The sequence below is a fragment of the Mesitornis unicolor genome, unplaced genomic scaffold (genome assembly GCF_000695765.1).
Source record: "Mesitornis unicolor isolate BGI_N332 unplaced genomic scaffold, ASM69576v1 scaffold50884, whole genome shotgun sequence".
Classification (NCBI taxonomy): domain Eukaryota; kingdom Metazoa; phylum Chordata; class Aves; order Mesitornithiformes; family Mesitornithidae; genus Mesitornis; species Mesitornis unicolor.
In genome coordinates, this window is record NW_010181733.1 from 1 (window position 1) to 14,771 (window position 14,771).

General features: G+C 39.9%; 1 protein-coding gene across 1 annotated transcript; it reads left to right on the plus strand.

Moving 5' to 3' along the window:
* Nucleotides 1-4: 4 nt before the first annotated feature.
* Nucleotides 5-13,713, plus strand: SLC30A4 (solute carrier family 30 (zinc transporter), member 4; the record flags this gene model as incomplete). The annotated part of the gene is made up of 7 exons (XM_010183499.1): nucleotides 5-65; nucleotides 4,629-4,775; nucleotides 9,814-9,967; nucleotides 10,219-10,432; nucleotides 10,732-10,837; nucleotides 13,049-13,183; nucleotides 13,544-13,713. Coding segments are annotated over 7 exons (972 nt in total), but the record flags the coding sequence as incomplete, so codon positions are not given.
* Nucleotides 13,714-14,771: the final 1,058 nt, after the last annotated feature.

Here is a 14,771-nt window from a genome sequence, read left to right on the forward strand (position 1 = left end):
GGTGAAGAAGCGGCTGACGCTCGCTGCCCTCCTCTACCTCCTCTTCATGACGGGGGAGCTCATAGGTGAGTCAGCCGGGGGAGGTTTTTTTTTGTTTTTTAGCCGCGGTCTTCAATATTTACTAAGATAAACCATCTGTTACTCAGAGAGAGTGGGGAGATCAGCTGCACGTTCACAGAGGGAGAAGGAGCAAAGTCCGCCTGTATTTTCCATGCAGGAAAAAAGAAAAACGGAATTTGCAGCTTCTCTTACCTGAATCTCATAAATTCTCCCAAATGGCATAAAAATATGCTTTTCTTTTTTGTATGTCTAATGGCTTTTTATTTCTCTTGTTTTGTAACTTTGTTAGCTGTTTTGAGCTAGGGAGAAACTGCATTTTATTTCAGACATAAATAAAAAGATAAACAATTTAATCCTGAGTATTTTTTCATTACTGCCATAAAATCTCGCTGTGTTTGCAGCAAGCGAAGAAGAGTGAAGTACAGTTTTTAAGTGTGACATCTACCATCATAACAAAACTAGTATTTTGGGTATTTGTCCTTGTTCACCAGATACAGCTGTACACCTGAAAAGACAAATCCTGAGCTCTCAGTAACAGCCCAGTGAAGAAGCCACTCTTCTGGACAACTTCCCGATGTCCTACTGTGCTCTGGACTAGCATATGCTTCATCCAGACATAAGTGTTATGAGCAAAGTCTATTAAAATAATAGGTATTTTAACACTTCCCATTACAATGCATAAGAATACCAAGTAGGTTGATTAAATTCTTTGTGGTTGGTTGGTTTGTTAGTACTTGGCAGAAATATGCTGGGTTTTTAGTTGGATATTAGTTCCTATATAAGTGTCTGATTGTTGTTGGTCAGAAGAATTAATCTGGTGCTCAAATGCAGCCTTTACTGCTCCTGCATAAAGGCACAGTATCGTTTGCTGTTCACGTTGAAGAGAACCCGTGTCTTACACAGCTGTCTCTACAAAATGACAGTGCTTTATTTAATAGCCTATAGTGGTGTAGGCTTGAAATAAAATTAAATTTGAAAGTCCCCTGGATGCAGAGATGAGCTATTAAGTGTTATGCCCTTGCCAGTATTTACCTTTTAATCTCTGTTCACTTATCAATTCAATATCCATGTGCTGTTACCATCTGTAAAAGCTTCAACTCTCTCATCCACTTTCCTCCATTTGAGGTAGTGGGGAGCACTACACAGTGCCAGTACATCAATGTGTATGTTGAGCCGGGTCTCTCTAGCAACTATAACAATTAATTGCTTTTACATTGCTTTCATTTTAACATACAAGTCTAAATCAGATCCAATCAGATGAATTATTGGCCATAATTCTCCAGAAAAAAAAAGAAATCAAGTCACAAAAACTTTCTGGAGGTAAAGAACAGAGATGCCCCAGGTATAGTAACGTGGGACCTACATCCTGTTCCTCACCTGTACAAATCTGGTCAGTAATGACTGAAGATCTGATGTTTGTTTATGTAAAGTGAGCTCGTGCTCTTGGATCACTCTTGGATCCTGGGACAGTTGTGAATTGTACGTTTAAGACAGAAACTTCTGCAAAATGGACAGGGAAAGGTACCATTCCTCAAGTATAAATAGTACAGTTTGTCCCACGTGTGTAGAAAAAAATCCTTAGGATAAATGGTTGTTTTTCAGAGACAGACCAGAACACTGACTGTATCTGCACCAGCTTTATTTGGGGCCCTATTTCAGGAACATGGGTTAATGACAGAACGGTTTGTCCTTCAACATCTCTCCGTGTGGTGTTAGTCATGACACTGCCGCAATACATCAGCTCATCACGGAGAAGGTGCTTCACATCAGACCTGTTGCAGGGATCTGGTTGAATGCCTCCATTTGCCCCTGGCTCCATTTATTTCTTCCCTTTAGCTGAGACTTTGTTTCAGCATGATCTCAGGTGGATTTGATCAGCAGCACGGTGTTATATCTCAGACACAGACATCCTTTAACATGAGAGTCGTTCTATTTGACTCGTCTATCAAAGTTCTGATAGACACTGACTTTAGTTCATCTGAAGGGTCCCTTACTGAACAGTGAGTCTGTTTGCAACTTGATGCCAGTCACTAAGAATGTGTCTGCTGGGGGCTTCAGATACGACTCGTCTGTTGTAGACCCCTCCATGGCTACTGCAGAGAGAGCTCTAGAAATAATAGGTGTTGAGAGTGAAAATACTCTGTTATCATTGCCTCATCATCTGTTGTTTCTCCCTTACAGCCAGGACTTCTGTTTAATTCATTTACTCCAGCCCTGTATTGTGTTCTGTCTGGTTGGTTTCAGATTTTTGAACTTTTTGAATTAATCTGTAGCTCAGGTATTTGGGAAACTTTTTTTCATCATATAGACATTTAACTGACTTTCTTCTATATCTTTGACAGATAAGAGTTTCTCAGAAAAAGGCAGAAGATCCTATCAGACAATTAATTTGTTCAGTAAAAATCCTTTTGCTGTCTATCACTGCTGTCAAGATGGAAGAAATTTTGTTTCAGCAGCTTTTTTGGGAAATCTTGATTGGCATATTTTTCCAAATTATAGCCAAGCTCATTACCCCAGCCCACCTCAGTTTTTGTTGTTTAATTTGATGAACAGTCATTGTAAAAGTCAGATAACAACTTCCATTTTGTGGGAATCATTTTGGATTAAGAAATGGAAAACATACTGCAGGTCCTGGTTAGCTTTTCTGACAGGGTTTTGATCTTTTCAGCTACGTTTAGAGACTTGTAATTGATCGTCCATGAGGAGCACTGCTGTCATTCGTAGGTCACTGAAAACAGCGGTTGGCCATCGAGCTGTCTGTTTGTAAAGGTTATAGGCGTCGTTTTTGTTTTTCTTCCAGGTTGCCAATAGTGTTTAAACAACCCTTAGGCACTACCTTTAACCAAGCAATGAGCCAATACATTTGGAGACAGAGAACCTTTGATTTCAGAATGTCATAAATCTCAGTTATGTTTTCGTAATCCGCATGCTGCATTACAGTTAGCTTCAATACCTGAATTACCTTTGTCGTTTAATTTTAAAAGTCTTTAAGTGAGAGACTAGTGGAAATAAAAGTGATTCTCAAAATTAATTATATGATTAATTATGACATTAATTAACATACATACTGTAAATGATCACACATACAAACTACTGCATTGAATGTCCTTAGATACAAATTATTATTTCTTCTGTGCTGAATAGAAGAGGCCGAGTTGCTTATTTCTAAGTCATATTTTTTGAAATTATATGAGAACACAATTCAGAAAGGAAAGACAACTCATTTTACTCAAAAAGCTGCTGAATTGTTAAATCTTAAAAACTCCTTACTTTTGAGCTCTGATGCCCTTTGGAAAATGTCAGCCTCAGAAGAATTTGACATAGAAACTCAGGAACAACTGAAGAACTGGGGATGGAGGAAGGGAACTGGTTGAAATGTGGTGTATTTGGCAGTTACCCACAGCAAAAGCAATAGTGCAGTATCAGCCATGCTGCTTGTTTGGCTGGGGAGGAGAGCGTAGCGCTGTCTGCAGGTGTGTGCCTACCCACGGCCGTACACACAGGTGTGTTTCATGCCTGGTCTTGAAAGCAATCAGCGAGTTGTGAATTTCCCGTCGCTGTTTCCTCATGGTCAGCCTCTGCACTAAGACAGTTTTAATCGTATACAAAGGTAACTTTACTCGCAATGTTAGTTGGAGCCTCAAGCCTGCCACATGGCACACCAGCTGCGCGCTTTGCTCGGCAGAATTTGCAGGCTGAGTAACAGTCTCGAGGTAAAAAGAGAAACCAAATCATAGCCGAGCTGACACTAAAGATGGGATCTCCTCTGAGAAATTGGGCTTACCTTATGGAGGACAATGGAGCCTGTCCTTGATTCCCCTTTGGATAAGAGATGCTTAAGAGAGAGGCACATTCTTTAAATCTCTCACTCATCCAATAGTACCATTAGCAATTTAATTGGAACAGAGATATTAACCTTTGACATGAGATTATTTGTCTCACTCAATGCAGCTCATAATTACAAGAAAGAAATGGCAATAACGAAGAATGCTGTGCAAGTGAAAGTCATTGCCTGCAATATATATTGGCAGAACTTACACACCCCTGACAGGACAGGGAATAATGAAGGTTAAAAATTAATGCAATAAAAATAAAAAGGAGGCAAGGTAAATTTCCTTGCCATTGAGGCATTGGATTTCTGTCCCTTTTCTGTGATGTCAAAATATTTAACAGTTTAGGTTTCATAAAAAGATCAGCTGATTAAACACATATGCGATGTTATACAGAGAAACATAAAACTATTTTGGGCCTGATCTTGCAAACAGTATGATGCAAGTAGTCTCTGTGAATTTTAACAGCAATAATAACAGGAATAATAAGAATAAATGAATCCTTTCTACGTTGCTCTTAATAGAAAGCATACTTCACTGCACCTGTAACTACGGTAGCTTGAAATTATAGCATGGCATTTGATTGTAATGGCAAAAAATCTCTTTAGTGATTGTAAGAAGGGCTCTCATGCACATAATGCACTGTTATGAAAATAAATGACTGTTAAGCTGTGCCAAGAGGATATAATCTAGAATCATTCATGTCATATGTCCTGACTTCTCCAACTTTGTTTTCAGGTGGATATGTTGCTAACAGTCTAGCAATTATGACAGATGCACTTCATATGTTAACTGACCTTAGTGGTATTATTTTGACCCTGCTTGCTCTCTGGCTGTCTGCAAAATCTCCCACAAAGAGGTTCACTTTTGGATTTCATCGCTTTGGTATGTAGATATCAACTTTTACTATTAACAGAGTATTTTGAGCAACAGCTGTAAAGATCACCTAATTCTAGAAGAATAGGTAACCAGAAAGAAAGTAGCAACAAACCTAAAAGTTGCTTTATGTTTAACGCCCTGACTGTAATGTCCTTTCACTGGCCACTGTGGATCCACTGCGTAGGTTGTATTGCATTGGGTCAGGTCCCTGCGTGCCTTCATGCTTTGGAGTTGAGGCTGGTGAGGAAAAGACGGACACATTCACTGGTCACTCCCTGCTGCACCGCTGCTACTGCTTGCGTGATACACAGGGGAGCTCTTGGTGCAGGAGCTGCACATCAGGCAGTTGTTCACAACTGCCTAGGATTTAGGAAGTCTCCTTGACTTCAGTAGAGTCACGACACTAGAATAAGTTCCTATTCAATGTGAGAAATGGCATTTAAATCCGGAACTAAAGAGTTCTGTGGAGTGTATTACCAGAGAGCTCTGCCTTGCCAGAAGCCACATAAATCAGTATTCCTCCCCAAACCACACAAAGCAGAGGTCAGAGTGTCCCAAGAAATACGGTACGTTGCTGAAACTCTCCCCATTTTAGGTGTCTGTAACAAGAAGTATAAACAGAATTATGTACTAAACCTTGGAAGGGTATTTTCAGGATTCATTACTTCATGTTTCGAAATGTAATGATGATAAAAGGTGCTTTCATGTGGCTGCCAACTGGATATAATAATCCGTAACACACATCTGCAGATCTTGTAGGCATTTTACCAAAACCTTCAACCTTTATTTTTCATGAAACAGATGATTTCTAGTGTCACAGTGCTCTATACCTTCTATGGCATATATTTTTCAAGGCATTTCAAAGTCTTGTGTAGTCATAATTTGAAATTCTTACTTTGGCTGCTAGAGCAGCAGTAGAATTCAACAACCTCATCACTCCTAGTCATTTGTCATCAGTTAGTCACTAGTGCATGAATGCATAACTCTGTACACTAGCAAAGATCCGTGGGGCTTTAGTGAGAAAGCATTGACAGTGCCAGCATTTCCCATTACAAACTTTTCTTTCAAGAGGTTTTAATTTTGTCATAGGAGCTCCCCTAATACAGAAACCTGACCTTGCAGGTATGCCCCTGGCATTCGCTCGTACTCTCCAGAAGGATGTTTGCTACCATTTATACATACCTGAACTCTGTTTAAAAATAATTTGAGTAGTTTATGCGTCTTTCTAATTTTTCTAAAGCCAAATAGTGCATACATTGAACCTGCCATGGCTTAGCTTAAAACAGGAGTTAATCTTAAGAAAAAATAAAAGAAATTTAACCATTGAAATCTTACTCAGTCCTGTAAATTTTCACTGCCTTTTCAATTAATCTGAGGGCTCCATAGCACTTTGCAAACACAAATCCCTAGGAGATTCCTGCCTCCTCAATTTCTGCTGGGTTTTTTTTCCCCTTATTTCTGTGAAGAAAAATACTGGCCGGACTGATCCAATGACCTGGCCTAGAGATTTAGTCTGTATCGCCCACCATCTTCTCCCTGGAAAAGGCAGGTTCTGCAACAATTATTCCTCCTTTTCTGCTGCCCAGTGCCAGGAAGCGGTCACACACTGCAACAGGTTGTGGAGTGTCCACGGTTGGAAATACGCAAAACCTGCTGCAGCTGACCCGGCTTGGAGCAGGGTTATACAGCTTCCAGGGGTTCCTTTCTGCCCCCACCCTCCTGCATGGGCAGCAGCAGCGCAGCATGTGCTGTGAGAGGAAGAGGACTGGAGCTTGGGACTGGGGGAAGAGTTTCTGTGGCTGCAGTGAGGAAGGGGAAGCGGGTAAAGGCCCTGCAAGAAGCCCCCAGGTCTTGACCAAGGCTCTGCAAATGCAGAAGATGGGATGGTTCAAAATTACTATACACAGTTTTTTAAATTAAACATTTGTGAAATTTATTTGCCTGATTTTAGGCACCCAGTCTGACCACTGTGGCCCGAGGGCCCAGTTTCGCACATGAGTGAAGTAGTGTAACAAAGAAGCTTCAAGGGTAAATCCTCGCTGTAAGGCATTTTTCCAAATAACCCATATGTAAGAAGCTTGCCAGCAAATAACATGAGCTCAACAATAGCTTGAATTTCATGAGAGATGTTTAAACATGACAGAATGTTAAAAATAGGGTATGGCATCTGTCACAGAAAAAAATGTGTAGTGTTTGTTTAAAGCTAGGAATATGTGCAAGATCTCATCACTGACGCTTTGCATTCAGTTTAAGATGATCTATACGTACAGCCAGCGTGAAAACATTCTAAGGAACTGTTTCTGGTGCTCATTATCACTTTTATTTGCAGGACGATGAATTTTCAAGCTCGATCCTGTAAACATTGCGTTGTAAAGACAGCAGACCCATTAGTTGTCTAGTCAGATTTCAAAAGGAAATTAGCACTAGTTTTCAGCTATTTCAGTTATCTTTGAATACTTAATAAGTGTACTCCATCTTCAGTTTTACTCCATTTTCAGTGGTGAAAAGGAAGCTGACAGATTCAGGAATGGGTTAGAAAAGTGAAGACAAAATAATGGCAACTGCAGTCGTGTCTGAAAAGGATTATATTCTTGAAGCCAAAAATAGTTCTGTTTCACCAGCAAGTGGAGATACCTCCTTCTCAGCAAGACACTGAGCAGATTTAAGCATAGATACGGAACCTGGCACTCTTCCATTGCTGCAGAGACAATGTTAGTAATGACAGAATCAGTCAGTCCACTGAGACAGGGCCCAGCTCATTTCACAAGAAGTGAAAGATCTCAAGCGCACATCTACAGCACTGACACGGCAGTGGCTCTGTGAAAGAAACTGCAAGAAAAACCCTGGCTTCCGCTGCAGGAGACTTGGTTTTAGACTGTAAAACCACAGTATGTTATTTCTCTGGTAAATGTTAATGTGCTATGGTTGCACAGTTTTTTTTGAAAAGCATTCTGGGAAACCTAAGCGTTGTATTTTTTTAGTTAGTTAGTTATTTTTTAAGCTGTCGCCCTGGATAATCCGGCTGCTTTGTAAATAACACTGCCACTTGCATGGATATTTCCAGGATTTTCCCATTGCTCTGAAATAATCTCAGATTGTGACTGTTGCCTGTCAGAGCTGTATTACTGCCTGGTAATGCCAGGCGTTGACACACAACCGAACAGCTGAATGCGTCGGTGTGAGTTTCTGCTCCCATAATGACGTTAAAAATTCACTGTATGGATCAAGTGATTTTGGTGATACTAAACTGCTTATATAGCTGCGTTTTTTTAAACTGTATTATTCAATAAATAAAATTAAGGCAGTTCTGTGCTAGAAGTGACATCTGCAGCAACCAGAGTTGTACTCCATAGACAGATTCAAAGCAGAGGGAGAAGTGAAGCACTTCCCAGATCACAGAATCCCAGACCGTTAGGGATTGGAAGGGACCTCAAAAGCTCACCCAGTCCAATCCCCTGCCGGAGCAGGAACACCCAGATGAGGTTACACAGGAAGGCGTCCAGGCGGGTTTTGAATGTCTGCAGAGAAGGAGACTCCACAACCTCTCTGGGCAGCCTGGGCCAGTGCTCTGTCACCCTCACTGAGAAGAAGTTTCTTCTCCAATTGAAGTGGAACCTCCTGTGTTCCAGTTTGTGTCCATTTGTGTTCCGTTGTGTCGTGCTTAAGAGCTATGTTACAGCCAAGAGCTGAATTTTTCCCTTACTGGGGAATAAATCAGGGGCAACATGTGTGGAACAAGGGGGAAGAACAATCATTGCAGTGCCAGCTCTGATCTTTGAATTCACCCAGGAATGCTAAGATCCCAGTGATCCATCTGGCGAGTGACAGGAATGAGCATTGCACGTAATGATTACAGATTATTCAGGCATGGCTGCGGATTTACAGGGAATACAATGGAGCTAGCATTAAGGTTTTCCCAGTGCTTTTTGTAAAGCCCTGTATTAACTTCTTTATAACTGAGACAGTCTTAACTGTGCCAGTGTTTTCTACGTCAGCTATCTTAGTATGTTTACGTTAAAAGTAATCTAGAGACCCTTTTGGAAATGCCTGTATTCTTTATAGTAGGATCTTAAAACTGTAGTGTGGACTCATCCTCCTCAGGTTTATGTATGTTATTGCCAGCCCAGTTTCATGACTTGGGTACCGAGGCAGACAGCACGAAGGTCCAGCCCCATAAAATATTCAGGCCTGTTCACTTCACATCAGAACAGCAGGAACCTTGTAGAGAGCTGTAACCACTTCCCGCAGATGTAAATGGCAGCAGAAGGTGCAGGACAATGAAATATTAGGAGTTTTTATTAACTTTCCATTTTTCTATATTTAAATGTATGTGTCCTTTTGAAAGTCCCTGCTGATCAGATAAAATTCCTACACCAAAACACTCTTACTTTTGTGAAATATGAGTATTTGGTAAACATTAGATAATGTTAAAAGAGTCAGTATATTACAGCAGTACAGAAACTTCCATTAAACAATCCTTCATAGCCGAAATCTGCAGTAATTAACACACGTGCACATATGTCAAGAAGCTTAGGAGTAACATGTCTGACAAGTTTGTACTGTTATGTTTCTTAATATTTTACTTTTTTTCTTCATCCGAAATACAAAAGGATATATAAAAGTAATTTCTAAATCCAGCTTAATACTATGGATACCTGAAATCAAGCTCTCTTTTATTTGTAGGTGGGGTGGTGATGTTTGAGGTCCCCAGTCTTGTCCCCTGGAGAGGGCCTTTGTCTGCAACTTGGGCAAAAGTTCTGGGTTTTCTGAAGAGGTCACAGTCATCGCCCATGCAGAAGTTTTCAGAGAAAACATAATTTGAGGGATATAGACAGGGAGGTGTGAAGGACTTGATTATAACAAACTCCATTTGTTAATTCTGTTTTACATGAGTTTTATTTACTGCCCAACTTACTGGTTTTGCATTGGGGTTGTACTACACATAAAATATTTTAAACAATGAAGGCTGTGTCCACTTTCTAATTTTGAAATAGAAATAGCTCTGAGACTTACTTTTGTAATGTTGTTTCCTTTCTGTTTGCAGAAGTATTGTCAGCCATCATTAGTGTATTGCTGGTCTACATCCTTATGGCATTCCTCTTGTATGAAGCTGTTCAAAGAACCATTCATATGGACTATGAAATAAATGGCGATATCATGCTGATTACAGCAGCCGTTGGTGTTGCAGTTAACCTAATGTAAGATTTCCCTTTCTCTCTGTGTTAACAGAGAGAATATGCTCCTAAATGTATTTCTGAATAAGCTGCTAATTCATGGCCTGTAACTTTCTTACGGGATGTAGTTTTGCTGGACCTCTTAATTTTCATAAATTTTTCATAAAGAAACAATACTTACTTTTTCAGTTCTTTGGTTTAAAAGGAAAGAAAAATAAATGCCCACCAAACCCTAAAGCGTGTTTCTTGGAGTGTTGCTGTTTTTTCTCTTTCAGAATGGGTTTTTTGCTGAATCAATCTGGCCACCTTCACTGCCACTCCCATTCCCACCCTCACTCTCACGTACCTCAGCCGACCTCTCCTACCGCAGCCCACAGCAGTGGCCATGGACACAGCAGCCTTGCTGTGAGAGCAGCGTTTGTCCATGCCCTCGGGGACCTGGTGCAGAGTATTGGTGTGCTCATAGCTGCATACATCATACGCTTTAAGGTAAGGAATGGACAGGCTTTGGAGCAAGGTGGAATTTTTTTAATATCAACTCCAGTGATTAAATTGAAAAGGGACTTAATTTGTTTTGTAAGTTATTAAAAAATGCTTTGTGATACTCTATTATAAGCTTCCTACTTTCATGCAAAACAAGGGAAGACTATATGAAGTATTTTGTAACTATTAAAACAAAAATAAATATTCATGGAAGCTGGAGCTAGAAGTAACTGCATTTTCCGAGTCACATTTTTGTAAGTGAACTTATTTTCATACATCCTTTAACACTGGAACTTCTCTTGCAGCCAGAATACAAGATTGCTGATCCGATATGTACATACGTATTCTCCATACTGGTGGTTTTGACAACAGTTCGAATTCTGTGTGACACAGGATTGATTATTCTGGAAGGTAAGGTCTGTGCACAGCCTGCAGTACTTTACATGTCAAATACCAGTGAGCACTGGCAGGTTTTTTGCCATCGTGATCACCATCTCTAACAAAGTGGCTCGTGTCTGGAGATGAGTTTATCCTGCTGCTGCATTAGTCTGCTGGTTCGTGATGGCTCTTCTAAGTTGCAGCAGTTTTTAGATGTCTTTGATCTCTGCAGCAAAATGCTAAACTAAGTGAGCATTTACCCAGACTCAGTTATGCACTTTGATTACTTGGAAAGTCAAAGTCAATGTGAATGCATCTTAAAGGAGGAAGCAAGCTTAGGCCGAATGACTGGACAGATGTTTCATGCCTCTTCTGTCTTCCCCTTTGCCACAAGTGCTGTTGTATTACTCATGCTCTTCTACTGTTACTGTGGGGAGGGTACAGGTAAAGATTGGTGTAAGAAGGAAGAAGGAAAAGAAAAAGGGGGAAAGAAAAAGCTGAACATAAGCTGAAGAATCTTGTCCATGTGGTGACTTAAGAGGGAATGATGCCAGGAACATTCTTTGCATTATTAGAACTAACATGACAGCTATTACTGCTTGGTCTTTTTACCTTATGAAAGGGAAAAGGTAAGGGATGGTAGAAAAATCCTAGGTTTTATCTACACCTTCCTGTCTCATGTGAGCTATTGACTGACTACTTCTATTATGTTACAAGGTTAAATCAAGGGCCTCAAAATCTTCAGTGTCAAGTGCTTTTGCTGTCAGTTAGCAGAACCCCTCCCCATCCCCAAAATGGAAGTTCACTGAGAAAGCAAAAATGGTGAAATTTGCTTAAGAAACCTTAATTACCTCCAAGGCAGTAGCTAAGATTTAGCTGAAGGAAACAGCTAAACCAACAGTGTACCACATTCCAGGTGTCTGAGTTGAGTATCCCAGTCGTCATAAAAATCTCTGCATTAATAATCTTATTAGAAGTGATGACTGGTGGGCTCTATGTATGCTAGGGAGTTTTCCAACTTAAATTCAGGATCTCGAGAGAATGGACTTGAATTTATGTTGGAGACTACTGCTACGATATCAGGGTCTTTGGAGTTGTGTCAGCTGTCAGTATTCATTTTAACTTAAGTTTCGTCATTATACTAGGAATGCTAAATTAAAAATCTGATACAAGCAGTGACAATCCAGCTTTTTAATGTAGATTTATAAGGCAGCATGGAAGTACATCAATAGCACTGTGTGAGATACCAAAATTTAAGTTCATGTTTCCTGGGAAAAAGAAGACGGTAAGAAATAATACCAGGCAGGTAGCTAGTTAGTGATCAGCTAAATAATTTTCTATGGTCTTCACTAGAAGAAAGGTTTTTTTAATATAAGACAATCCTAGACACTGAACTTTCAAAAGAGATCATACAGGCACTTACATCATTAGAAGACAGTAAGGCATCATGTTCAGAGAGGAGTCATCCAAAAATTCTGGAGGAACTTGCTGAACTCATAGTGCATATAATCAAACTCCATAAAACTGGATGGTAAGCTGTGGTAGAAATGAAACTATTCAGAAACAGAGTTTGTTCAGTATTTTTGTACTAGTTTATGAGCCCACATTGATAACCTAAACTTCTGATTCTGCCCTTTCTACAGCTAAAGGGTCAAGTAGGGAAGCTACAGAGGTGCTGTAGCTGCTGAAAGTCCTACATGCAGAAGAACTTGGTCACTGCAATCATTGATTTGCAGAGATGCCATGCTGTAAGACAGAAGTCGTGTGTGTTAACCACTGCAGATGGATTGCTATGAGCATTTGAAAGTGATACCAGTTACCTGAAGAGAGAAGTTTCAGGAGCGAGGAGGAGACAGACCCTAGCTTTTCTTACTATTATTATTTTTTATTTTAATTTTTATTCTGCCCCTAGAGTCTCGTCTGAGCAGTTATTTGGGGTCAGAAGCTGCAGTAAATTTGTCTACCCAAGTGCATTGCTCTGAAGAATCTAATACAGGCTATCGCCAGAGTGTGGATTGTGGAAAGGACAAATGACATTTGAGATGACACTGCAATTCCTGTACAACCTCTGTATCCATACAGGACGTAATATGCCAACTTGCATATTCTTCTCTGTCGATAACTTAGAAATTGCTACTCGCTGCCATTATAAACTCTTTTGACATTGAGATCTGCCATGACATTTTAAAGGTCGGAGAATTTGCAGAAGGCAGAATTAACTCTCTCTCATGTTTGGTCTCATAGGAGCTCCAAGACATTTAAATATGGATCGCATTAAGGAAGATTTGATGCAAATTGAAGATGTTTATTCTATAGAAGATTTAAATGTTTGGTCTCTCACTGCAGGAAAAACAACTGCCATAGTCCACCTGCAACTAGGTAAGCTGCTGTACAGCATAATTCTAGACTAAATCTAAGTGTAGAAAAAACCCCCTGCTTTATCTTCTTATTTAAGTTGAACCAGAAAATATCACTCTGGTGAAAAACCCTACAAAATCTACTAACTATGGTTTTGTGCAGCACGGTAGAGAACCCATTGGCCCAGGAAGACACAGTGTAAGTGAAAATTGTGCAAAGAAAATCTGTTCATTCTGAAACATCCAGTACAGATTCTTTGGGTAGGGAAAAAAGAAGTTATCCTCAGAAATTCCCTTATTTTGTCCAGGGAGAGGCAGCTTGAAGTTCTAACATGTAATGATCTGACATAGGAAATAATTTACTACTTTCTTGATTTTCCAGTTCCTGGTAGTTCATCTAAGTGGGAGGAGGTTCAGTCCAAGGCCCGACAAGTGCTGCTGAACACGTTTGGGATGTACAAGTGCTCTGTCCAGCTTCAGAGTTACAAACAGGAAATAAGCAAAACCTGCGCAAGTTGTCAGAGTTCCAGTGCCTAATTTAAGATGTTTTGGGAACTGCTGCCTTATTCGTTATCTTGTAGTCAAAGACTGAGAGCAATAAATGCAAACGAAAACGATCAAGTAGAAACCATTACTATGTGGATTTGTACCATGTACCACGCAGCAGGGAGAACTGGTGCTGCAGGAAGAGCAGTGGTTGCCCTACAGAACACGTATTTCACTTTCTCCGTTGTACTGGTTTATTCAGTTTGTTATGATTTTGAGACAAAGCTTTTTTCAGATTATTGTTTACAAACTGCAACGTGGCTCTGCAGATACCTCACAAATTCCAGTCCAATATTGTCCTTTAGTAACTATGTACCACAAAGTACCTGTACTGCAGGTGGAGCATCAAGTATTCAGTATTTCGGTTAACATCTCTGATGCTGATCGTGCCAGGGTTCCATAATACACCACAATCCCTGAATTCATTACACAGTATTTTTGCAATAGTAATTTTCATACAGTATCTTAAACTGTTATGCGTACAGTGCCAGTTGAATCTTTTGGAAACTGTGTCTTTGGAGACACTGCCGAATACAGAATTTACTGTACCCAGATGAGAAAGTTAGCTTTAATCTGGGCATTCAGAGATCCAGACGGGAAGATCCGTGCCCAGACTTCTGGTATTTAACTAGACACCCAACACTGGACCGACCCAAAGTGTTTTAAGCAATCAGTCATCTTTAATGTATTTTCGAATGGGGTTTATACATTAGAAACAGATTATTTATTTTACAAAGTTTTGACTTGTAAGATGAATTTTATTAATAATATCTTGAATGTCTAAACCAACATTTGATTCACATTAAAAGGCCAGTTGACTAGCATGCATTCTAATTAATAAATGTCCTGTAATTTATACTTTTTCCATGATGTTTTTGTTTTAAAAGAAAAATCAAATTATTGACATGGAGATATTCTCAAACACAAATCTACAGACATGCAAAATACATTCATCTTCTAACAGGAAAGTGAGGAGCAGAACTTTTAGGTATGCATTATTCCTGCAGTCACCTCACCTTTTCATCTCTGCTTTGAGCACAGTGTGGCAGTATCTCCACAGGAAT